Source organism: Mesoplodon mirus (genome assembly GCF_964341445.2).
Source record: "Mesoplodon mirus genome assembly, chromosome: 8".
Lineage (NCBI taxonomy): Eukaryota > Metazoa > Chordata > Mammalia > Artiodactyla > Ziphiidae > Mesoplodon > Mesoplodon mirus.
The window spans coordinates 21,774,252-21,795,172 of record NC_138984.1 but is presented as its reverse complement, the minus strand read 5'-3'; the positions used below and the strand labels follow the sequence as shown (position 1 = coordinate 21,795,172).

At 43.3% G+C, this 20,921-nt stretch overlaps 1 protein-coding gene and 1 pseudogene across 6 annotated transcripts in view; one reads left to right on the top strand and one right to left on the bottom strand.

The window, feature by feature from the left end:
- The window catches only part of LOC309809228, a 109,724-nt pseudogene extending 104,778 nt beyond the window's left edge, over window positions 1-4,946 (bottom strand). Inside the window, exon 1 of the transcript XR_014296191.1 lies at window positions 4,744-4,946. The product of XR_014296191.1 is annotated as an uncharacterized misc_RNA (transcript). The remainder of the gene's footprint in view (window positions 1-4,743) is intronic.
- Window positions 4,947-5,075: 129 nt separating this feature from the next.
- TMEM169 (transmembrane protein 169) lies at window positions 5,076-20,173 on the top strand. 5 transcript variants are annotated; one of them, XM_082630599.1, is made up of 4 exons: window positions 5,093-5,166; window positions 8,099-8,329; window positions 15,163-15,545; window positions 17,611-20,173. In XM_082630599.1, the coding sequence occupies exons 3-4, from the start codon at window positions 15,275-15,277 to the stop codon at window positions 18,231-18,233; spliced, it is 894 nt and encodes a 297-aa protein (XP_082486725.1). In that variant the 5' UTR covers window positions 5,093-5,166; window positions 8,099-8,329; window positions 15,163-15,274; the 3' UTR covers window positions 18,234-20,173. The 5 variants fall into 5 exon arrangements, with proteins under 5 accessions (XP_082486726.1, XP_082486725.1, XP_082486724.1 ...); XM_082630601.1 differs by having other exon boundaries at window positions 5,102-5,162; XM_082630600.1 differs by lacking the exon at window positions 8,099-8,329 and having other exon boundaries at window positions 5,076-5,162.
- Window positions 20,174-20,921: the final 748 nt, after the last annotated feature.

Sequence of the window (20,921 nt, the reverse complement as noted above, 5' to 3'; positions counted from 1 at the left end):
TTGATGATCACAACTATGTTGATGACCCTCCTTCCTCCCCCTCACTGAGCCCAGATTGGCAGCTCCTTCTACATGCTCCCATATCCCTGACCTCATTCTAATACAGCATTTAAACCAGTATTGTATGATAATTAAGTCTCCCCCCACTCACTATCATCTCCTGGAGGATTGGGAACCTGTCATTGTAATTATTACACTCACAAACAGTCCACATTCAATATTCATGTATGGAATAAATGACACTTAGAAAGGTAAAGAGTAAAATGGCTCTCTGTTTGACCACAACCATTCTAGTTGTACATGATGAGGTAACTTCCGCATATTAAAATAAGGCACTTTAAAAAACTATTTTTCAAGATTAGGTTATAATTTAGTGAGTTACAAATGCAGACAACTTTTGGAAATTCTGATAGGCCATCTGAGAGCTTTACAAAGCAAATATTAAAAAGATTCACCATGAATTCCTTGCAAGACAAGACTAACTTTAAAATAGAATTCAATTTATCAAAATTGATGTGTAGGACTTTCCTGGTGGTGCAGTGGTTAAGACTCCGCCTGCCAATGCAGGGGACACAGGTTTGAGCCCTGGTCCGGGAAGATTCCACATGCCGTGGAGCAACAAAGCCCATGCGCCACAACTACTGAGCCTGAGCTCTAGGGCCTGTGAGCCACAACTACTGAACTGGCGTGCCACAACTACTGAGGCCCACATGCCTAGAGCCCATGCTCCGCACAAGAGAAGCCACAGCAATGAGGAGCTCACGCACCTCAACAAAGAGTAGCCCCCGCTCGCTGCAACTTAGAGAAGCGCGCAGCAACGAAGACCCAATGCAGCCAAAAATAAATAAATAAATACATACGTTTATTTATTTATTTATTTATTTATTTTAAAAAATTGATGTATAATTTTCAACAAAGCAAATATTATACTGTTAGGAGAACCGTTATTCCTTTCTTCTTCTGTTTCCAGGAGGAAGTTTCTACTCCCAGGAGGGGAAAGAATTGAAATACACATTTCTAGTCCAGGTCCAACCCTCAGCCAGGTTTCCCTGAATTAGGAGGAACAGCTAATCGGATTAATAAAACGGAAAGGAGAAACAAGTTCCCCTGGATTAGCCACTGCCTCTGCCCATCACCTTCTTTTCTTTGATCTTTCTGCCTTAAAGATGGGCATTAACTGCTCTAGTTCCCAGAGCAGAGCACAGGCTGACAAGGCATGGAAATCTGACACCTACAACTCTTCCTAAATCCACAGTAGGAAGCTAAGCCTCATTTAAAAAAAAAAAAACTCAAGAATACTAAGGTGATTAATGCCCGACTTTGTCCAAGGCCTCAAATAAGAGACATAATGAAAATATAAATAGGATTATTCACAGGAATTATCTAATTAGAAGCTTACTAAATTATCACTAATTACTATCTGAACCCTGAAGGCTTCAGGAAAGTTATCTAATATTAGCAGAGCTATACTGGGACACAACTTTAAAAGGCTATTTATTTTAACTGCCATATAAACGTGAACCAGGGGGCAAAGGTATTACAAGGCAGAATGCTGCAGTGCTGGGTAGAACCGGAAACCTAAATTTCCATTAAAGGAATGGTTAAATAAATTATTACACACCCATACAATAGAACACTATGTAACTTTGAGAAGAATGAAGTACAACTATATGCACTAGCATGGAAAGAAAAATGACAGAGCAGTAAGACTACTACAGTCACAGCTTTGTAAATAACAAAATACACACAAGTGTATATGTGTGCATGTGGGTGACTCATAGAAAATCACCAGGAAAGGGGTTTAGGAGATGGGCAGAATGGGAAAGATCATTTTTTTCTTCTATATACGTCCATACTACCTGAATTTACTGCAATGCTCTTATTTTATAATAAACTAGAAAATTATTAGATGATATCCTTCTCCTCACCCTTATGCTAAATGATTTGGATGGACTTTTTTTGTTGTTTATATGAGTTGCTAGAGAAATTCAGAAAGATTGATAAACTTACTTAGAACAAGGTACAGAAGTAACTAGCAAATAATGAGTTATTTCTACATCAGAGGCATTTGTAGCCAAATATATTGCTTTTCTGCTTGGGCTGATACTGATTCCTTTCAATCTTCAACTCAGAGTGCTACATTTAAGCACCTTCTAGGTGCCTGGTGTTGATAAGAGCCTAGTCACCAGAGCAAGAAGGAGGGCTGTCTTGCCTCACAATTTCCACTTGCAATTCCTACTTTCATTTCATCCACTGTCACAGAAAGAGAATGACTAACTTGAGGACAGAGACAAGGATCTAGCTTGAATTCAATGTGAATGGTCTTAGGTTCAATATTCTTTGATGGAATCAGGACTCCTCTGGTCTAAGAGCATCTGTCAAATAGAGGAAGAGGGTTTCAATTCTGTTCGCTACATGCTGCCCTTGTGAGCTAGGGCTTTCAGCATCCTCTCAGAAAAGGGGCAGTCAAAATCATTTGGATGTGAAAGACAACACAATAATCACTTTAAAAAGCATGCCTTGGACTTCCCTGGTGGCACAATGGTTAAGAATCTGCCTGCCAATGCAGGGGACACGGGTTCGAGCCCTGGTCTGGGAAGATCCCACATGCCGCAGAGCAACTAAGCCTGTGCATCACAGCTACGGAGCCTGCACTCTAGAGCCCGCGAGCCACAACTACTGAGCCCACGCCACAACTACTGAAGCCCACACGCCTAGAGCCTGTGCTCCACAACAAGAGAAGTCACCGCAATGAGAAGACCGTGCACCGCAGCGAGCAAAGAGTAGCCCCCGCTCACCACCACTAGAGAAAGCCTTTGCGCAGTAACGAAGACCCAACGCAGCCAAAAATAAATAAATAAAATAAATAAATTTATTTAAAAAAACCATGCCTCAAAATCCAACTTGTAATTCACACCAAAAAATAGGAGCCTTCTCACTGGATTTGAATTGGCTAACATTTTATTTTATTTGCCCAATTTGGGTTTCTATAACAATTTTCAGGAAACAGCCATTAATCCTGGCATAAAAAAATAAAGCTGAGCAAGTCAGAGTAAAAATTATTTGTATACTCTTTCACTGAAGGAAATGCATTTCCAATACAACATTACTTTTTTTTAAAGTACATTGGAAGGTTGAACCAGGATCTAACCAATCTGCTGTGAAGCCTGGTATCTGACCTTCACAGAAAATGATAACCAATTCTACTTTTCTAATGGATTTTCCTGAACAGGGTTACAGTTTTGGTGTTGGAAGTAAAGTGGGTAGTAATGGTGATGAAGCTACACCAGGGTCAGATTAAGAAATGCTAATTTCCTTTATTTTTTCTTATTAAGATGTATTTTTTCCTTTTTTCAACATACTTTTTTTAAGTTCATACGCTGTGCCGGGCATTAGAAACACAATGGTAAGCAAAGACAACTTACATGTTCATTAAAAAATTTTGAAAAATGAGTACAATTTAACTACTCATCATTCAAATCATTTCCAGAAAAAGTAGTTGCTGATAACAATATTACAAACTTCTTCTCAGTCTTCTTCTGCATATATATTTTTCATTAACAATTAAATTGGAATGCTATATTTTGTTTAGAATCCTGACTTTTTTCAATTATATGGTATACATTTGACAACAAAATCTTCAATAGCAAGATGTTTAAATAGCAGCATATTTCATTGCTACTGATTTAGTCATTTCCCTTATCATGTTTCACTATTCAACACTACATTCTTGTACACAAATCCGTGCTTGTCCCTGATTATTTCCAAAGAGTAAATTCCTGAGAGAGGAATTACTAGGTCATACAGCACAAATACTGTTAACACTTTTGGATTTTTTTTCCCAAACTGACCTCTAGAAAGCTTGTAATAATTTACATTCTTGCCTGCCTTCTCACCTCCTCATCAACACTTTCATTTTCCCCAATGTTTTAAAATTTTGTTAAAAAACCAACGGCACATTTTTATTACTATATTTTGCATTTCATTGCCAAAAAAATTGACTATTTTTTCATATACTTACTGCTTTTTTTTTAGTTCTTGATTTAAAATGCTTGGCCCATATCAGAAGCCTATTTTTCTATCAGTTGTTAGATCTTTTCCTTACTTATTTATGAGATCTTTTCCTTACTTATTTATGAGATCTCAAATATGATAAATTTGTTGTACATTGTAAATATTTTTCTTCATGTTCCTTCAAACTTTATTCATATATATTTTTTAATTCAATGAGGATATACACCTTCATATTTATCTATTTTCCCTTTTGTGGTTTCTTTCCTTGTTTATTGCTTATAAAGTCCTCCCTTCACCCAAGTTAAGGTAAATATTACAAGAGATTCGAGAAGATTATATGATGGGAGCCTTTTACCTTTTCCAGTTAAATCGCCAGGGAATTCCCTAGAAAGAATTAATTTTAAATTCACATCCATAATTAGTTCCATAGCATGATGCCACACGTCTCCTTAATCCCCACCTCGGACACAGTATCTTTGGCTCTAAATTTTCCCTTTAGTTTACAAATAGTGGTTCATCATCCACCGCTTCTCCACAACTTTTCATAGAACTCTCCCCTCTCCACTCTCCCTCGCGGTTTAAATTTCACCCACAGCTACACTTCCTTTGCTTTGCAACTTCACGCTCTCCTAAACGCGCCTCTGGCCCCCTGGCTCCCGACCCCAGGTTACGCCAGCTTCTAAGGATCCCTCGCTCTGAGTACCCTAGCCCAGGGGCCTGCTCACGCACCTAGATGCAGCAGCTCGGTCGCGATGGCCTTTCCGATGCCCGTACCCCCGCCGGTGACGATGGCCACTTGGTGCTGCATCAAGCTTGCTGCCAGGCAGCTTTTGCCCTTGACCTAAGAACTCACGGCCACGGGACATTTGAGTGATGAAGCATAGGCCAGGTTAAGGCAATGGGTCCACGCCGCCTTATACATAAGCCGGACAGAGGGCTCACGCCCACGTGACCTCCCGGGCCCCGCCCCGCCCCGTCCAGTCCACTCGCGCTGCCTCGCGTCGCACCGCCCCTCTCCATCGCCCCGCCCCACCCCGCGCGGCCGCGCGGCCGCCTCAGGAGCTCTGTATTCTCCCAGTGCAGAACAGCTCCCCCAAGGCGGCGTCCTTACCGTCCAAACTGTCCGCCTGCCTATCTCCCCGGCACGTGTAGGTGAGATTCTTTGTTCCTTGTGTGTGTGTGTGTGTGTGTGTGTTATTTCGATGCTTTGGGGAAAGGGAAGAAGACAAAAAGCAGGATTGTGCGCTATTTTGAAAAATTCAATCCTCAGTGCTATAGCTCTCATGGTTAATTAAAATTAAATCTCCAGTGCATCTGGGTAAAGAGAGGCTGCAGCTCCGGAGCCTGCCGTATTGCCTCCTTGCTGCGCCCGCCCGCATTGGAAGTCCAGCGATGCTCTGGCTCCAGCTGCTGTGTGCAGCTGTCTGGGAAGGAAAGGGGCAACCTTAGCTGAGGGCGGAGAAATCCGGCTTCATCCTCCGGAAGGGATGGGAATGAGAAGGGGGGGGAGATACAATTGTAGTTATCCAGAGAACCAAGATAATAAATGATTTTTAGAAAAAACTCAAGCCCACCTCCACCTCATCTCCCTCTCCTCACTGAGGAATGAAGGGAAGAAGGAACCTTTACCAGATTTGAGATTTGATACATTTCAGCTGGGCTTCATAAATTGATGGGTCCAAAAGAAGACCTTTCCTCGAAGGGTGTATGCTTCCTGCAAGAATGCATCTGTAGGTGTGTGTTTGAGATCCTACCCTCTAGTTCATTCCTTATGCAGGGGAGGGAGCCTCCTGAGGATGGGGGAAATTTCTCATCCGTGTTTTGGTGCCCATTAACAGTGATTTATTATTTAAATTCTCCGTCTTGCTTCCTGCTGTCAACCCACCAGAGTGGAATTACACCTGGACTAGCCTGGGGAGACTGCCTGAGAACTTGACAAATCTAGGGAATATGTCAGGTGCTGTGGTCTTAACAATCCACGCAGGATCATGTTTCTAAGTCTGTTGTCAGAGTGTTGCAGGAACGGGGACCCTTTCCAGGGCCCCAGAGTGGTCTCTTGTCTAACACTCGGAAAAGAACTGTTGGAGGAGACACATGTGCTGACAAAGCAAGAGATTTTGTTGGGAAGGGGTGCCCAGGCAGAGACCAGTAGGGTAAGGGAATCCAGGAGGACTGCTCCACCACGTGGCTCACAGTCTCAGGGTTTTACGGTGATGGGGTTAGTTTCCAGGTTGTCCCTGGCCAATCGTTCTGACTCAGGGTCCTTCCTGGTGGCTCCCGCATCACTCAGCCAAGATGGATTCCAGCGAGAAGGAATCTGGGAGGTTGGTAGGACATATGGACTGATGTCTCCTCTCTCCTTTTGACCTTTCCTGAATTCTTCCAGTTGGTGGCAGCTTGTTAGTTCCGCGTTCCTTACCAGGACCTCCTGTTTAAGATAACTCATGCAAGTGTTTACTCTTGGGCCTGGCCAGGGTGGGTGGTTTCAGTCAGTGGTTCCCCTAACAAGAGTACTGTATTTTCCCCAGCAAGGTATTAAAATAATGTAAAAACAAACAAATGCCATCATTCTTTTGTTGGGTCCACCACTGAGTTAGAGTAAATTGGAAATGGATCTGGTTGAGAGTGGAATCAAACATCACTTCCTCCCTGTTCCTCCATCCCCCTGCCCTCCTCTGACCTCCTTTGAGAAACACCTCCCCCTCTATCTTTGCTGCTGACAGATTCCAATCAACACTGCTTAAAGAAGGGAAGCTATCTCTTCCACTTCTCATTTGCTGGATAGTTTATCAAGGAATCACTTCTACTAACTCAGTTCTAAGAGGTTTCTTATTGCAAAAAATTCCAGGCTTTCTTTCTTGGGAGGAAGGAACACTTTACATTTCTTTCAAAGGTACTTTTATTGAAGATCTAATTAAATGTGATTTGTGACCTGGTCTGGACTTGGGGATTCACGGAACTCTGCCAGGGCGGGTCAACATGGGCCTGGCTGTACCGCAGCCTCTGTGTGGTGGCTGAGTGGCCTCAGAGAGGGATTCTGCAGTCCTCCAGTGAAAAGGCTTCAAGCCAGTTTTGCTTGCTAAGGATGACAAGGAGCCATTCCTCAGCCTCAAGAAAGCTGCACTATGAGCAGTCAGAAAGCTCTTTTTTTCACAGTCCAAAGAGAGCCTGTGATTAAGGGAGATGTGGAGTCTCTTCAAGAGATCTTTTGTTAAAAAGAAAAAGGCATGTCCTCTCTGCCCCTGCCTCTGACCTCAGTCAGGGTTTGAATGTCTGCTAACCCCAAAAGGCCTGGAGGCACAGCAGTAGTTCTGCCTCTTGAAGGCTCTTTGTTTCCAGATTTTAGCTCTGACTCCTGGTTGAGCCCTCCCTTCTCAGGGCATCCGTGCCCTGCTGCAATGACTGTCCCTTTGGCCAAATCAAATGCTACCTGGCACTCTGCATCACTGCCCCCTTTGTTCTGGGGAAAAAGGCATCACCACGGCTATGATGTTTCCACATTCCCACTCTGTCATAGCCCCTTAGCACTCCCTCCGTTCATCTTCTGAGATGCTCTTGCTGCTCACTCATCTTCCCACCCCTCCCCCACCCCATCTGCCTAGTAACTTCATCTTCTCCCCTTCACGAAGCAGCTGCTGGCTCAGAATGACAGGGGCCTGTGGGATTCTCAACATTGAGACAGAATCTCGGTGCCGAAGGAATATCAGTGAGGCATATCTAGCCCTGCCTGGCTTGATGTAAAAGCAGTCCTGAGCCAACTTATATAAGTAAGGTTCTGAACCAGTTCACAATATTCAGCCAATATTTATTGAGCACCTGTCATGTGCCAGGTACTATTCTAAACATGGGGGTTACGGTACAGTGGACAAGATGGTTAGGTGTCCCTGCCTTGGTAGAGTTTATGTTCTAGGACGTACACATGTCGGTAGTTGGGGGTGGAAGGGGTATGTGTGCCATGAGAGGTAGGACAATAAGTAAACAAAAGATCAGACAATAAAGATCAGATCTAACAGCTCTTACACTAAACCTGCTCAAGCTCCTTATACCCAACTACCTTCACTATTGGGAAATATTTCCTCTGTAGACAGTCAGATGCTCCCCAGATGATGAACCAGCCTCAGTGTGGGAGCCTTTCAGGACCAGGAGACAAGAGAAATGCTGCTCACAGGATCACAGAGGAAAAGGCTGCAGCCTGACTGTGCCCACAGTCAACCACAGCAACGGGCTGGAAGCTGCGACTTCTAAGCTGCTCTTCCATCATCGTTCCAATCACTTGATACTGGTCTGAACCAAATTTCCTTTCATCTTTACATTGGTGAGACTGTCCCTCTGAGAGCGGCTAATAGTAATTTTCAGTGGTAAAATGGCAAACATTTTATTTCCTGGTTGGTCTAGTACCTCTAATGGTGGCAAACCAAGATGCTAATGGGGGAGTTTGGCCACCCCAGACAGGTGACATGTAGCTCTCTGAGTGACAGATACACAAGTCAGAAAAGAACTGGAAGAACAGCAGGGCTGGAGCAAGGCACAGCTCACTGTAGTAGTCGTAAATGAACTTGAAAATGATGATACTTTACCCACTTAGCCCCGGTTCAGGTTCCTTGGAAGAGGAAGATGTGTTACTGTCAGTGAAGGTTCAAAAAGTCAATTCCTGATTGTACTTAGTTAAACCAGTGGAGCAGGGCACCCTAATTTGGAAGCATTATAAGCCAGAGACAGCAAAATGGCAGCCTATCTGTGATTTGTTTTGGTTGTTTGTCCACATGGTAATTTATTTAAATTTGGACTAATTGCAGTAATTAAAATCAGGAACTTTCTCATGAAATTTCAGGCAACCCATACCAAATGGACCTGAATTTCTCTATGAAAGCAGTTGGCTGAACAGTGGGCTTGGTGGGAAGAAGAGAGGAGAACAGTAACTTGCTATTTCAGATGAGACCTGAGTGAGCTCTTATGTTTACCGTAGCCCCCACCATTCCCTGTGTCCAGTTGCTAAGGCTTGGTGTCATTGCCATTTATTAGCTTTTTCCAGCAACACTTCATCCATATATGTTACTTGCTTCCCTGCAATTAATCTAAGAGCAGAGGCTTCAAAACTCCCTGGCTTCTCCATCCACCAAGCCCACAAGTTCTGCTGAGTATCTGGGTGGGTTTGGAGAAGGCCCTGGATCAGGCCTGTTTCAGTGACCACCTAGGAACAGAGAATCATGAACAGACTCCAGGGAAATCATGCCTGATGATGAGAGGTCCATGAAGCAGCAGTGAGCCACCACTGTGGAGGTGGGAGTGGGAGTTAGTGACCAAGTGACAGGATGGGAATAAGGACCAGACTTCCTGCTGATGTCTCAGCTCTACCAAGGCACTACACCTGGGTAGGTAAGTTCATTTTGTGGTGTTGTGAGTTTTTGGGTGTTTACTGACTGCTTAAGAGCTGTTGGTTTTCTTTTAATAAAACTCTAGAAGAGTACATCGGCAGCTAGTGCGATTGAAGCATTGGAGGTATACATGAGGGAGATGGTATAGCCTAGGATGGCAGGACAGGGAGGGTCCAGATCACACAAGTCCTTAGGCCACATGAAAAGTTTGGATTTCATTTTATACCAATGGGAAGTCACTGGAGGATTTTAAGCAGAAAATGGCCTGATTTTATGTATGTTTTCCAAAGATCTTTCTAACTACTAAGTGGAGAATTGATTGGAGGATAGCAAGAGTAGAAGCCAGAGGATACGGAGCATTTTTAGAACCTTAGTAAGAGATGATGGCCTCTTAGACCAGAGTGGTAGCAATGAAGATGGGAAAAAGTGGTGGATGCATTTAAGAATTATCTGGAGAATTGTCTTCAAGGGTGGCTTAAAACCAGTTATTTTATGTGTAAGTTCCAGAGTCTGAGTACATACTTTAAAACCTATTTTTCCCCCCAGAATGACTGAGGAGTCAGAGCTAATGGTGGATTGAGGTTAACAGTCTGCAGTATCACATTCATTAATAATCTTTGGACTGGGGTGGAGGTGGAGGATGGGCGAAGCCTACCTTCCAGGAAAAAGAGCAGAGTCCTGTGTCTTCTCTTAATTCTATTGACTAAAACCTTGGAAACTAGAGAAATTTTCTTCCTACCCTCTCTCTTATGATATGTAAAAGAAAGGAGAAATGTTCAAAACCTGCTTCTCAGCTCAAATGCTAACAGCATAATAAAGTGTACAGAAATGAGGAAAATAATTAGGCCTTCCTCTCAACACTCGTTCACATCATATTTACAAATAGGCATTTTCCCTTCCCCTTTGCCTTACCGGGTCAACAAGTACGTACTGAGTATCTGCTACATGTCCAGCCTTGGGGTCTTCCCATTAGAGGTAAAGAAGTATAAGACAGTTCCTGACTTCTAAAATTTTATAATCTCCAGTGGGGAGATGAATGAAAAATCATGAAGCCATTCATAATCAGTTCAAGATGATATGAAATGTTGCATAATTAAGCACTAAGAGAGTATGGTACAGATGACAAATACTCCTGGAATACAGAGTAGGAAAAGGCAGAAGAAAGGGATTGGAAACTAACACCTATGAAGCATCACCTCATACTAGGCATTGGACACTCGAACACTCATTGTCATTCTCACCTCCCTCCTGCAACAACAGGATTGGGGCTGGGGAGAGACCTGTAGGCTGGGGTGGTCACAGAGGGAACATGAGTGAGTGAGTCTCTTGAGCCAGGCTTGAAAGAGGTGGAGGAGAGTGAAAAAGGTGAAGGAACCGACATAAGTAAATGTGTCAACTAGTCATGTTATGGGGAGTGGGAAGAACTGCTATGGAACCCTAGGATGGAGCATGACTATGGAGAGCCTCAAACACCAAACAGACCCTTGAGATATACTTTAGTCAGAAATGGCAAGATAGTGACAATTACTGGACAAAATAAAAATATCTTGTGTCATTAATCACCGTTTAAAACGGTAGAGGAAGAATTCTGAAATGGAAGGCAGAGGAACCTACGTGGAGGAAGTAGTGTAGGGGCTGTATTCTAGCATATGGTGGTAGTAGAAATTGAAATGAACACATTACCAAAGAGATTCCATAGGAATGAGTGGCAGGACTTAGAGACTGATTAGTAATAGGGACATAGGAATATATCCTTAATATAGGAGATGGATTCATCAAAGACAGCTCTAGAAGTTTAAGTATAAAATCTGGGGTAAATGTTGGCAGGCAGCAAAGCATGGTAAATAAAACATGAGCTCTGAAATTAGCAAACCTGAGTGTGAGTCACAGCACCATTACTATGTAACCTTGAGCAAATTACTCCTCTGCATGGGGATAATAATAGTACCTCCTTCCTTGGTTTGCTGTGATGATTACACAATAATGATTATTGAAAAGCACTTAGAACAGCACCTGGCACACAGTCAACATCCAGTAAGTTTTAGTTATTACTATTATTAAGTCCAGATGTCCTCATTGCAAAATAGTGCTTGTTCTGTTAGGAATTGTGCAAGTTAGGCTTAAATCCAGTTCTCTCACTTCTTTATTTAACATGGATGAGCTTAATAATGTCAAGTGAGGACATTAGAACCTACTTTATCACAGAAAGCTCCTGTACTCTGGATCTTCCTGTTTTTAGAACATCATGTGCTCTTAGAGACGTCACCAAATGAATTTCATAGTCCAACAAGCTCCCTGCATAAGAATGTGAAGGTAATGGTACTTATTTTGTTCAAACAGGCAAAGTCAGGCTCTGAGGATTTAGTGAAACCTTAATTCCACCTGTGGGCGTTTTCAATTCTGTCGCTGAGCACCTCATTTGTTTCAGTCACTGGGCTGTGCCCAAGATACAAAGGTGATAAGACCCAGTACCCATCTTCCATCCAGTGGGGAAACAGGAAAGAAAATTAACAATTAGAGGACAAAGCAGAAGTATTTAGGTGATACTTGGACAGTGGAGGAAAGCTACCTGCTGAGAAGGTTGCTCAGACTTTGGGGAGTTTTGGCATTTAAAGAAATGTGATAGAGTCAGTCTTGGTACTTGGTAATACAGAAGATGCATCATATTAAGACATGGGATTTGCTTCAAATTGAGTGGCATTTAGCGCCTAGTTAGATTTTTGTCTGTTTCATAATCCTCCGCATTCCCCACCCTGCCCTGACTGGGCCAGTCCACTAAACATTGGGGCCATTTATTACAAATAAGAGAAGTTTTATTGTTTGGGATAAAGGGGCACCAAAGAGTGTGCATGTGGCCTTGAAAGAAAGGAAGTACTCAGAGAGCACTGAAACAAAATGAAGATTTGAGAATTGGGAACAAAAGTAACAAAAAGCTGGCACCCTGGAGTTACTGAGAGTAAACAGTCTCCGGGCGCCTGGGACAACAGAACTGTGAGTAGAGTCTACTTACAGTCTACTACAATTCTCAATTATAAATACAGTTATTTGGAAATTAGGACATTTGTTTGGTAAATAATTCAGAAACTTTTAATATCAATAGAAGCTGCCACTGTTCTCATTAAATAAAGGTATTTAACAGTATAATTGACAATAATATTATATAACAATGGCGCCACTTGCCTCCTCCACTAAGTTTAAAGCTGGGTTTGTTAAAGGGACGTGAGAGATTTCCCTGGTAGCGCAGTGGTTAAGAATCTGCCTGCCAATGCAGGGGACATGGGTTCGATCCCTGGTCCGGGAAGATCCCACATGCCGCAAAGCAGCTAATCCCGTGCGCCACAACTACTGAGCCTGCACGCCTAGAGCCCGTGCTCCACAAGAGAAGCCACTGCAATGAGAAGCCCACGCACTGCAGTGAAGAGTAGCCCCCAGCTCTCCTCAACTAGAGAAAGACCGTGGGCGTCAACAAAGACCCAACACAGCCAAAAATAAATAAATAAATTTATTTATTTTAAAAAAAAAGGCCCATGAGAGTATTCTAGCTAATAAATAAAGAAGAAATGAGAGAAATAGAATGTCATCATTTTTGTAACACCTAATGAACGAATGGGTCTGGCCGATAGTCGTCAATGGCTACTAATTTCACGGAGTCAAGCAGATATTAGCTACCTTCTGATGGTAGGAAAGCTACCAACCAACCAAAAAACATTCTAACCCAAATCTGAGTAAGCCTCTTTATTTAGCTACCAATTTATAGGAAATATGTGGTTCAGAGGAACACACTATGGAGATTGCAATCCTCAAGATCTAGGCTGTGAGAATCTGCAAGGTAAATGACCTTTCTTTAACAAATAAATAGAAAGGAAAAGGAAAAAAAATTAGTTGGGGAACATATGGACCTGTTCCGTCCAATATAGTAGCCAGTAGCCACATGTGGCTATTTAAATTTAAATTGGTTAGAATTCAATAAAATTTAAGATGCATTTCCTGGGGAATTCCCTGGAGGTCCAGTGGTTAGGACTCCACACTTTCACTGCCGAGGGCCCAGGTTCAATTCCTGGTCGGGAAACTGAGATCCCACAAGCTGCTCAGCGTGTCCAAAAAAATAATAGTAATAAAAATAAAATTCATTTCCTCAGTTGCACTAGACTCATTTCAGGTGCAATGGCAGAAAGTTCTATTGGACAGCGCTGCTATAAACAGAGGTGTACGATCTGTTTCCATTGCATAGATCTTATTTGAATCCTAACTCAAGAAAATAGAATTTAAAATTTTAAACAGGGAAATTTGAACTGACCAGATATTTGATGATATTAAAGAATCGTTTAAAAAATTAGGTGCAATAATGGTATGGTGATAATCTTTTTTTAAAAAGAGAGTTCTTATATGTAAGAGGTACATGCTGAAACATACAGATGAAATGAAATGATATCTGACATTTGCTTTTAAATAATATGAGGAGATAAAACAAAATTGGCTACTAATATTTTGATTATTGAAATTGGGTGAGAGGTATAGTAACGATTCATTCGAATTATTCTCTTTGCTTTTATAAATGTTTGCCACTTTCACTAACAAAAATGTTCTCATTTTACATGTTTGAAACGTTCCATAATATAATAACATTTTTTTAAAGAAGCAGACAAGCAGCTACCTGGGTTTTTTTGGGGGGGGTTTTTTGGCTGTGTTGGATCTTCGTTGCTATATGTGGGCTTTCGCTAGTTGCGGCGAGTGGGGGCTACTCTTTGCTGCAGTGCGTGGGCTTCTCATTGCGGTGGCTTCTCGTGTTGTGGAGCACAGGCTCTAGGTGCACAGGCTTCAGTAGTTGTGGCAGCAGGCTCAGTAGTTATGGCTTGCAGGCTCTAGGCTCACAGGCTTCAGTAGTTGTGGTGCACGGGCTTAGTTGCTCCATGGCATGTGGGTTCTTCCCAGACCAGGAATCAAACCCACGTCCCCTGCACTGGCAGGCAGATTCTTAACCACTGCACCACCAGGGAAGTCCTGCAGCTACCTGTTTAAATGAGACTGGCTGGGTATTTGCTAACTGGCACCTCTGTAGCAATAGCACTCAAAACATTCCGTTCCTCTTAATGGCTCCATGTACCAAGAACACAGACCGATCGGTTTCTTCCTTAAAAGATGTTGTATAGACTCTCTTCTCTCCCACCTCTTTTTACCTGGAGAACAAAAGAGGAGAAAAGTGTGGTGTGAAAAGTGTGCATTCTTTCCACTGGTCTCCCAGAAGGTGATAGTACAGGTCCCAGCCATTCTGGGATCTTGGGCCAACAAGAAACCAGGAGAAAAGTGTCTTTATAGGCTATCAGAGAAGGCATGGTTAGTGAAGTTGTGCCATCATTGGATGGCTTGTTCAAAGTTGCATTCAACCATTTGAGTATAGTTGTAATGGCTGACCCAATAGCCAGAAGCCTGGAGTGCTGGTCCCAGCCATAGCAATCTCCATCTATGGTGGGAGGAAGAATGGTCCTTAATCTGTCTGTAAGGTTTCCTCACCCAACTTCCTTATACTTGGCATCCCCCAGCTAGATTGATGATTTTGCATAACATATGCAACACAAAATATGGCAACACAAATAAGATTTTATTAACAATGATTCATTCTTGTAAAAGTATTTCCATAGCACTCCCAAAATAAAGTTTTATGAGAAATAAAGGGAGGCAAAGGCTTCTGCCAAGTTGAGGACCACTTCCTAAACCCCTCTCCATCCCACCCTATTCATTCCCTGTTGATGATTTTGCTTTCCTATCTTTCAAGTGCAACTCATCGCTGGAACGTCTTTGCATAGCCCCATCCTGGAAGAAGCTCTGTGATGTGTGGATCGTGAGTTTGCTCAAGCAAATTGGACTAGCTAGATTTGAGGACTAGGATGGAAGAGCCAGCACCAGTGGAAGGCCAGGGCCAGCTCCCAAGCCCCCACCAGGGCTCTCTGAGGAAAGCCATGGCAGCTGCCCTGGCCCTTGATGGGGAATCCACACTGGGTCGCAGGAAAAAGAAGAAGAAAGAGTCCCGCCCAGAATCTATTATCATCTACCGGTCAGAGAGTGAGAAACTGGATGAGGAGCCTGGGGAATTAGAAGGTGGAGATCAGCCTAAAGAGGAGGAGGGAGATGATTTCCTAGACTATCCTGTGGATGATGGTAAGTCTCTCTGGGGCCACCTACTTAAAGCCACAGGAAGGAAACCAAATGAGGATCCTCCAGAAGACAGACAGGCATTTGCTCACTGATGTACTTCTTTTTGATACATTTCTTCTCACAGTGTTTCAGTCTTCATTCAACAAATCGATAGTATTTGTTGAGCATTTATTATGTTCTCTTCTAGGTGATATGGAAGAGATCTCTGCCCTTTTGGAACTCCTTGTGTAATGGAAGAGACCGATTTATACACAAAAAATAGTAATACAAGACAACCATGCTAACTATTTAATACATGTAAGATAAAGAAACTAATAGTTGACTTTCATAATAATCAGAAAAATGCGAATTATAACAACAGTGAGTTATAGTAATCCTTCACATGTAGGATGGCCAAAAATTGGGTAAAACATGATAACATCAATGTGTGGAAATGGATATATTCTCGTATACCTCATGTGGAAGAGGAATCCGCTTCAGGGAAATTTGTCAATATCTATTAAATTTAAAATTCAAAATATGCATAGCCTATGTCCAAGAAATTCTCAGTATCTACCTCATGCCCATGTGCGTAAGGAAGCATGTATAAGAATGTTTGTTGCTGTTAAGGAAACTGTGGCGTGTCCATATTAAGTGTCACTACACAGCAATAGATGGATGAGGTAGATCTCTGTGTCGATGGTCATCCCTAAGACATACGCCCACGGTGAACGAGACAAGCAATGCCCCTGCCCTCATGCAGTTTACCTTCCAGTCAGGGGAAGACAGGCAGCAAAAAGTCAGCAGATAAGAGACAATTACAGGTAGTGGTACGGGTTCCAAAGACAGTAAACCTCAGTGATGGGAAGATGAGCAAGTGAGGGAGGCGGGTGGAGGGAAAGATTGCATGGTTAGGGATGCCTCTCGGAGGAAGGGACGTTTGCCCTTGAGGCAGCCCCATTCTGTCCGTCTACCAGCCAGGTGGCTAGGAGTCCACAGGGCCTGGGGGACATGCCAACCAAAAGCCTATACCCTCCTCCCGTCCTCCACTTCTCGACTACACTTCACATACTAAGGACTGTGGACTTTGCTGTTTCACTACCTGCAGTCTCACTGCTGGGATGGCCAAAGAGTGGCTGTTTGGTGGGTGTGCTGGTGATGGTAGTGATGGTAGTGGTGGTGACGATGGTGATGATGCTGGTGGTGGTGATGCTGCTGCTGGTGGTGGTGATGCTGCTGCTGGTGGTGGTAATGCTGGTGGTGGTGGTGGTGATGCTGGTGGTGGTGGTGGTGATGGTAGTGATGGTAGTGGTGGTGACGATGGTGATGCTGCTGGTGATGATGGTGATGCTGGTGGTGGTGATGGTGATGCTGGTGGTGGTGGTGCTGGTGGTGGTGGTGGTGGTGATGGTAGTGATGGTAGTGGTGGTGACGATGGTGATGCTGCTGGTGGTGGTGGTGATGGTGGTCATGCTGGTGGTGATGGTGGTCATGCTGGTGTATTTTTGTTGGGGAATGTGTTTATATTGTGCGTGTGTATGTGTGGTGCCTGTGCGTGTACGGAATTTGGATATGGAGGCTGGGATGTCCACCAGCATATGAGGAGGACCCTCTCAGAGAAGCATGGGGTTAGGAATGAGGAGAGAAGAGGAGTGGGCTGCTCATCAGTATAACACACACACAGCACCACCTTTACACACAGTAGCTGATACTCAGAAACAGTATTTTCACAGCACTTGTAAACTAGAAATAAGGGCACTATGAAGTGGTGTCTGTGGTAGAGTTCCTCACTCCCCTCCATATCACAGACATGATAGAGGCCCAGAAAAGTGGAGGGAGAATATGAGTAACAAGTTTAACCTGCTTCAGGGCCCTGATGTGAGAGTTTACCATGGGAGTACTAATCCCTCCCCTGAGGGAGACCCATTCAGTCCATTGTGGAAACACTGATTTCATACCATGTCAGGGTGTACCGTGTCAGGGGCTATAATAATGGACATTCTTGTACTCAGCTCCAGTCTCAGGGGATGACGCTCTGATGAAATGTCTAATCTTCAGATCTTGACTTTCCCCTCTTTATGCCCTGCAGGTATGTGGAACATGCCTGTGGACAGCCGCTATGTCACATTAACTGGGACCATCACCCGAGGGAAGAAAAAGGGGCAGATGGTGGACATCCATGTCACATTGACAGAGAAGGAGCTGCAGGAACTCACCAAGCCTAAAGTGTCTTCAAGGGAAAGGGCACCTGAAGGCAGAAAGGCCTGCCAGCTGGGAGCAGACCGTGGGCCCCACGTGGTCCTCTGGACGCTGGTCTGCCTACCTGTGGTTTTCATCCTCTCCTTCGTGGTCTCTTTCTACTATGGCACCATCACCTGGTACAATATCTTTCTTGTGTACAACGAGGAGAGGACCTTCTGGCACAAGATCGCATGTTGCCCCTGCCTCATTCTCTTCTATCCAGTGCTCATCATGGCCATGGCCTCTTCCCTGGGCCTCTATGCTGCCGTGGTCCAGCTGTCATGGTCCTGGGGAGCGTGGTGGCAAGCTGCCCGGGACATGGAGAAAGGCTTCTGTGGCTGGCTGTGCAGCAAGCTGGGTCTGGAAGACTGTTCTCCCTACAGCATTGTGGAGCTGCTTGAATCTGACAATATCTCAGGCAATCTGTCCAACAAGGATGCCACCCAGGAGGTAGAAACATCCACTGTCTAAACTCCCAACAACTTACTTGATTCTCTGGTCTCAGTAGCCTGTATAGCACCTTCCAATTTCAGAATATTCCTTCTTTAAATTATTCCTCCCCCCTCATCCCCCATACACAGTTCTTCAGGAAAATTTTAGCCCACACTGATCTGTCCTACCATCTTGTTGGTGTCCAGGAGGGCAGAAAACAGAAAAGCAATTTGTGCCCAAATAGTCCATCCAAAGGATAAACTCTTCTTCATTCCTTGCCCTAAGATGACCATTTTTCTGAGACAAGGGAGCTCAGGTGTGTGTCAGTTCAGGAGCTCGGAGGTGTTCCTGGTGCCTGGAACCCAGGGGAGATGTGACTACATGTGACAGGGAGAATAAGGAGGCTCAGGGGAAACCCAAGTCCACCAATAAGATAATAGATAGGGATGGAGTGAAATATTTAAGAAGCAGGCTGCAACAGTGTAGCAGAATATAAAGATACGTGTGTATCACTTAGATTTTGATTTATATATTAAATATAATTAAAATCCAAATATCAGTAGTTTAAACAAGATAGAAGTCTGTTTCTTTCCTGTATAGAAGAAGTCTGGAGGCAGACCATCAGGGAAACTAATGAAGTCATCAGAATCCCAGGCTTTTTTTATTCCCCAACCTTCATTGCCTTTATCCTCAGCACCCAGCGCTGACTACATCTCCAGTCATCACATCCCTGTTTCGGATAGAACAGAGGAAAGGGCAACGAAGAGCACATACACCCTCCTAGGCTAAGGCGGCTTCTCAGAAGGCCCCCTCAACACTTCTTGTATCTCATTGGCCAGACCATAGTCACATGACCTCACAAGCAAGAAAGGCTGGGAAATGTAGTCTTTTGGCCGGGCAGCTATATTCTAAATGTTTGGGTTCTGCTAATTTAAGAGACAAGGAAATAATGGCTATTTTGGTAGGCAAGTAAGAATCTCTGGCTCACAGTAATTATTTAAATACATTCAGATCCAAAACTGCGAATACAGTTTTATTTATGTATGTATGTATTTATTTATTTAAGCCTAAATATTACACAGAGAATTTATACATAGATACTAGCTACATATACTATGCATAAACCACACGTAGATATTAGCAACTCATGTATGTTGCAATTAAATATCTATAATGCCATGTGGTTTCAGGTTTTTTAGAAAGGAAGAGTGAATAGTTGAGTACAATTATATCATAGTAGCATAGCTTTCTTCCTGGTAGTGAAGGTGGGCCTGAGTGGTGATGTTTAGTTTAATGTACAGATGAAAGACTGCGAAGGGAGGCATTGCATCTGTCAGACTTTCCCCCAGCAGGGTCAGCAGCCCTAAGCACAAGAAGACAGTTAGCTTTGTGTGGTTTGTCATAACTCACTCAGAGCCTCACTCAGAACTTTCTTCTCACAGCAAACATAGTCTTTGGTGTGCTGAAAAGCTTGGGCCTTCGTGGACACTGAGGGTGTAAACCAGATGGATCCAGATTAATAATGAACTTTAAAAAAATATTCCTGAGGGTCTCTTTCCAATTTCAAAAAAATCAAATCCTAAGAGGTCAAGCAGATTTTGGAGGTTTGAGTCCTTATAAGAATAGCTGGTGCCCTATTCATGGTTCATGTCTCAGGAAGAAGCTGTTGAAAGAACTGTGAATCAAACCGGATGGGTCAAGCAATGCTGTCCCACAGAAGGCCGGGATATTTGCCTGATGCATGGTGCTGAACTCCACCTTCAGAGGAAACCCCTCCTTTTTAAAAATAACTATTATTAGTTTGAGAAAAAAAAAAAAACTCTGTCCAACACGTTTGAAGATAATGTCGGTGCTCTCTGGTGCTTTTGCAGAGATATAAACAATTGAAATGAAGACAAAGAAAATAAAAATAAAATCAGATTAACGTTTGCTCGCTTTGTCTTTGAGTTTCTCCAAAATTGCTTTGAACGCTACAGTTTTCAGAAAAGGTTGAGCGTGGTGACTCGTTTATATATGTATGTATAATGATCTTAATATGGGTCCTTATGTCTTGACTCTTCCCATAGACCACCAATTTATGAGGATTCTGTTTAGCTGGATTTTTTCCACAGATCACAGATTTACCTAAGCCTACATTAGGAAGCTGCAGCCACATTTGTCACATTTTTTTTCAGGCGTTAAGGAAACAAATGGCCAAGGCGAAAAACAGTCATGATTAGGACAAGGGTAAGATGTCCCTGGCAGAATGAAGGAGGGTGGGGTCAGGGTAAGGAGCACGGGATACCTAGGTGAAGTTGATGTAACCCTCACCCTAATTGGGCTCGCCACCTAGTGGAAGAAATAGGCTCATAAAATAAAATCATTTCAAAAGGGCTCAGAGAGGTAGGTAAAAGCCTAGACCTGAGGAAGGAAAACTTAACCAAACAGACCTAAAGCAATCTCATCTTTGCTGTCAGCAAATACCTAGAGAATTTTAGAGGAGAAATTAGAGAGTTAAATGCCATACTTGAACATTCTGTTAGCTCATAGTTACCTACTCTTCAGGGTGAATATCGGGAAGGAGAACTATGCTTTCCAATTGCTCTGCAGCCATAATATGCTGAGCTTGGTAAACCATGTCTGATCCAGTATGATGATGCCAATGTTCCCAAGCCATCTTGTCCATCGACATTAGGTAGCGCCCTTCATTTCAAGTCCAAGGGAAACAAAACCCCTGTTATCCATGAT

Coding starts and splice junctions, on each gene's coding strand:
- TMEM169 (XM_082630600.1), top strand. CDS start 15,275: ATGGAAGAGCCAGCACCAGTGGAAGGCCAGGGCCAGCTCCCAAGCCCC. Junction 15,546..17,610: donor AGACTATCCTGTGGATGATG/GTAAGTCTCTCT, acceptor TATGCCCTGCAG/GTATGTGGAACATGCCTGTG.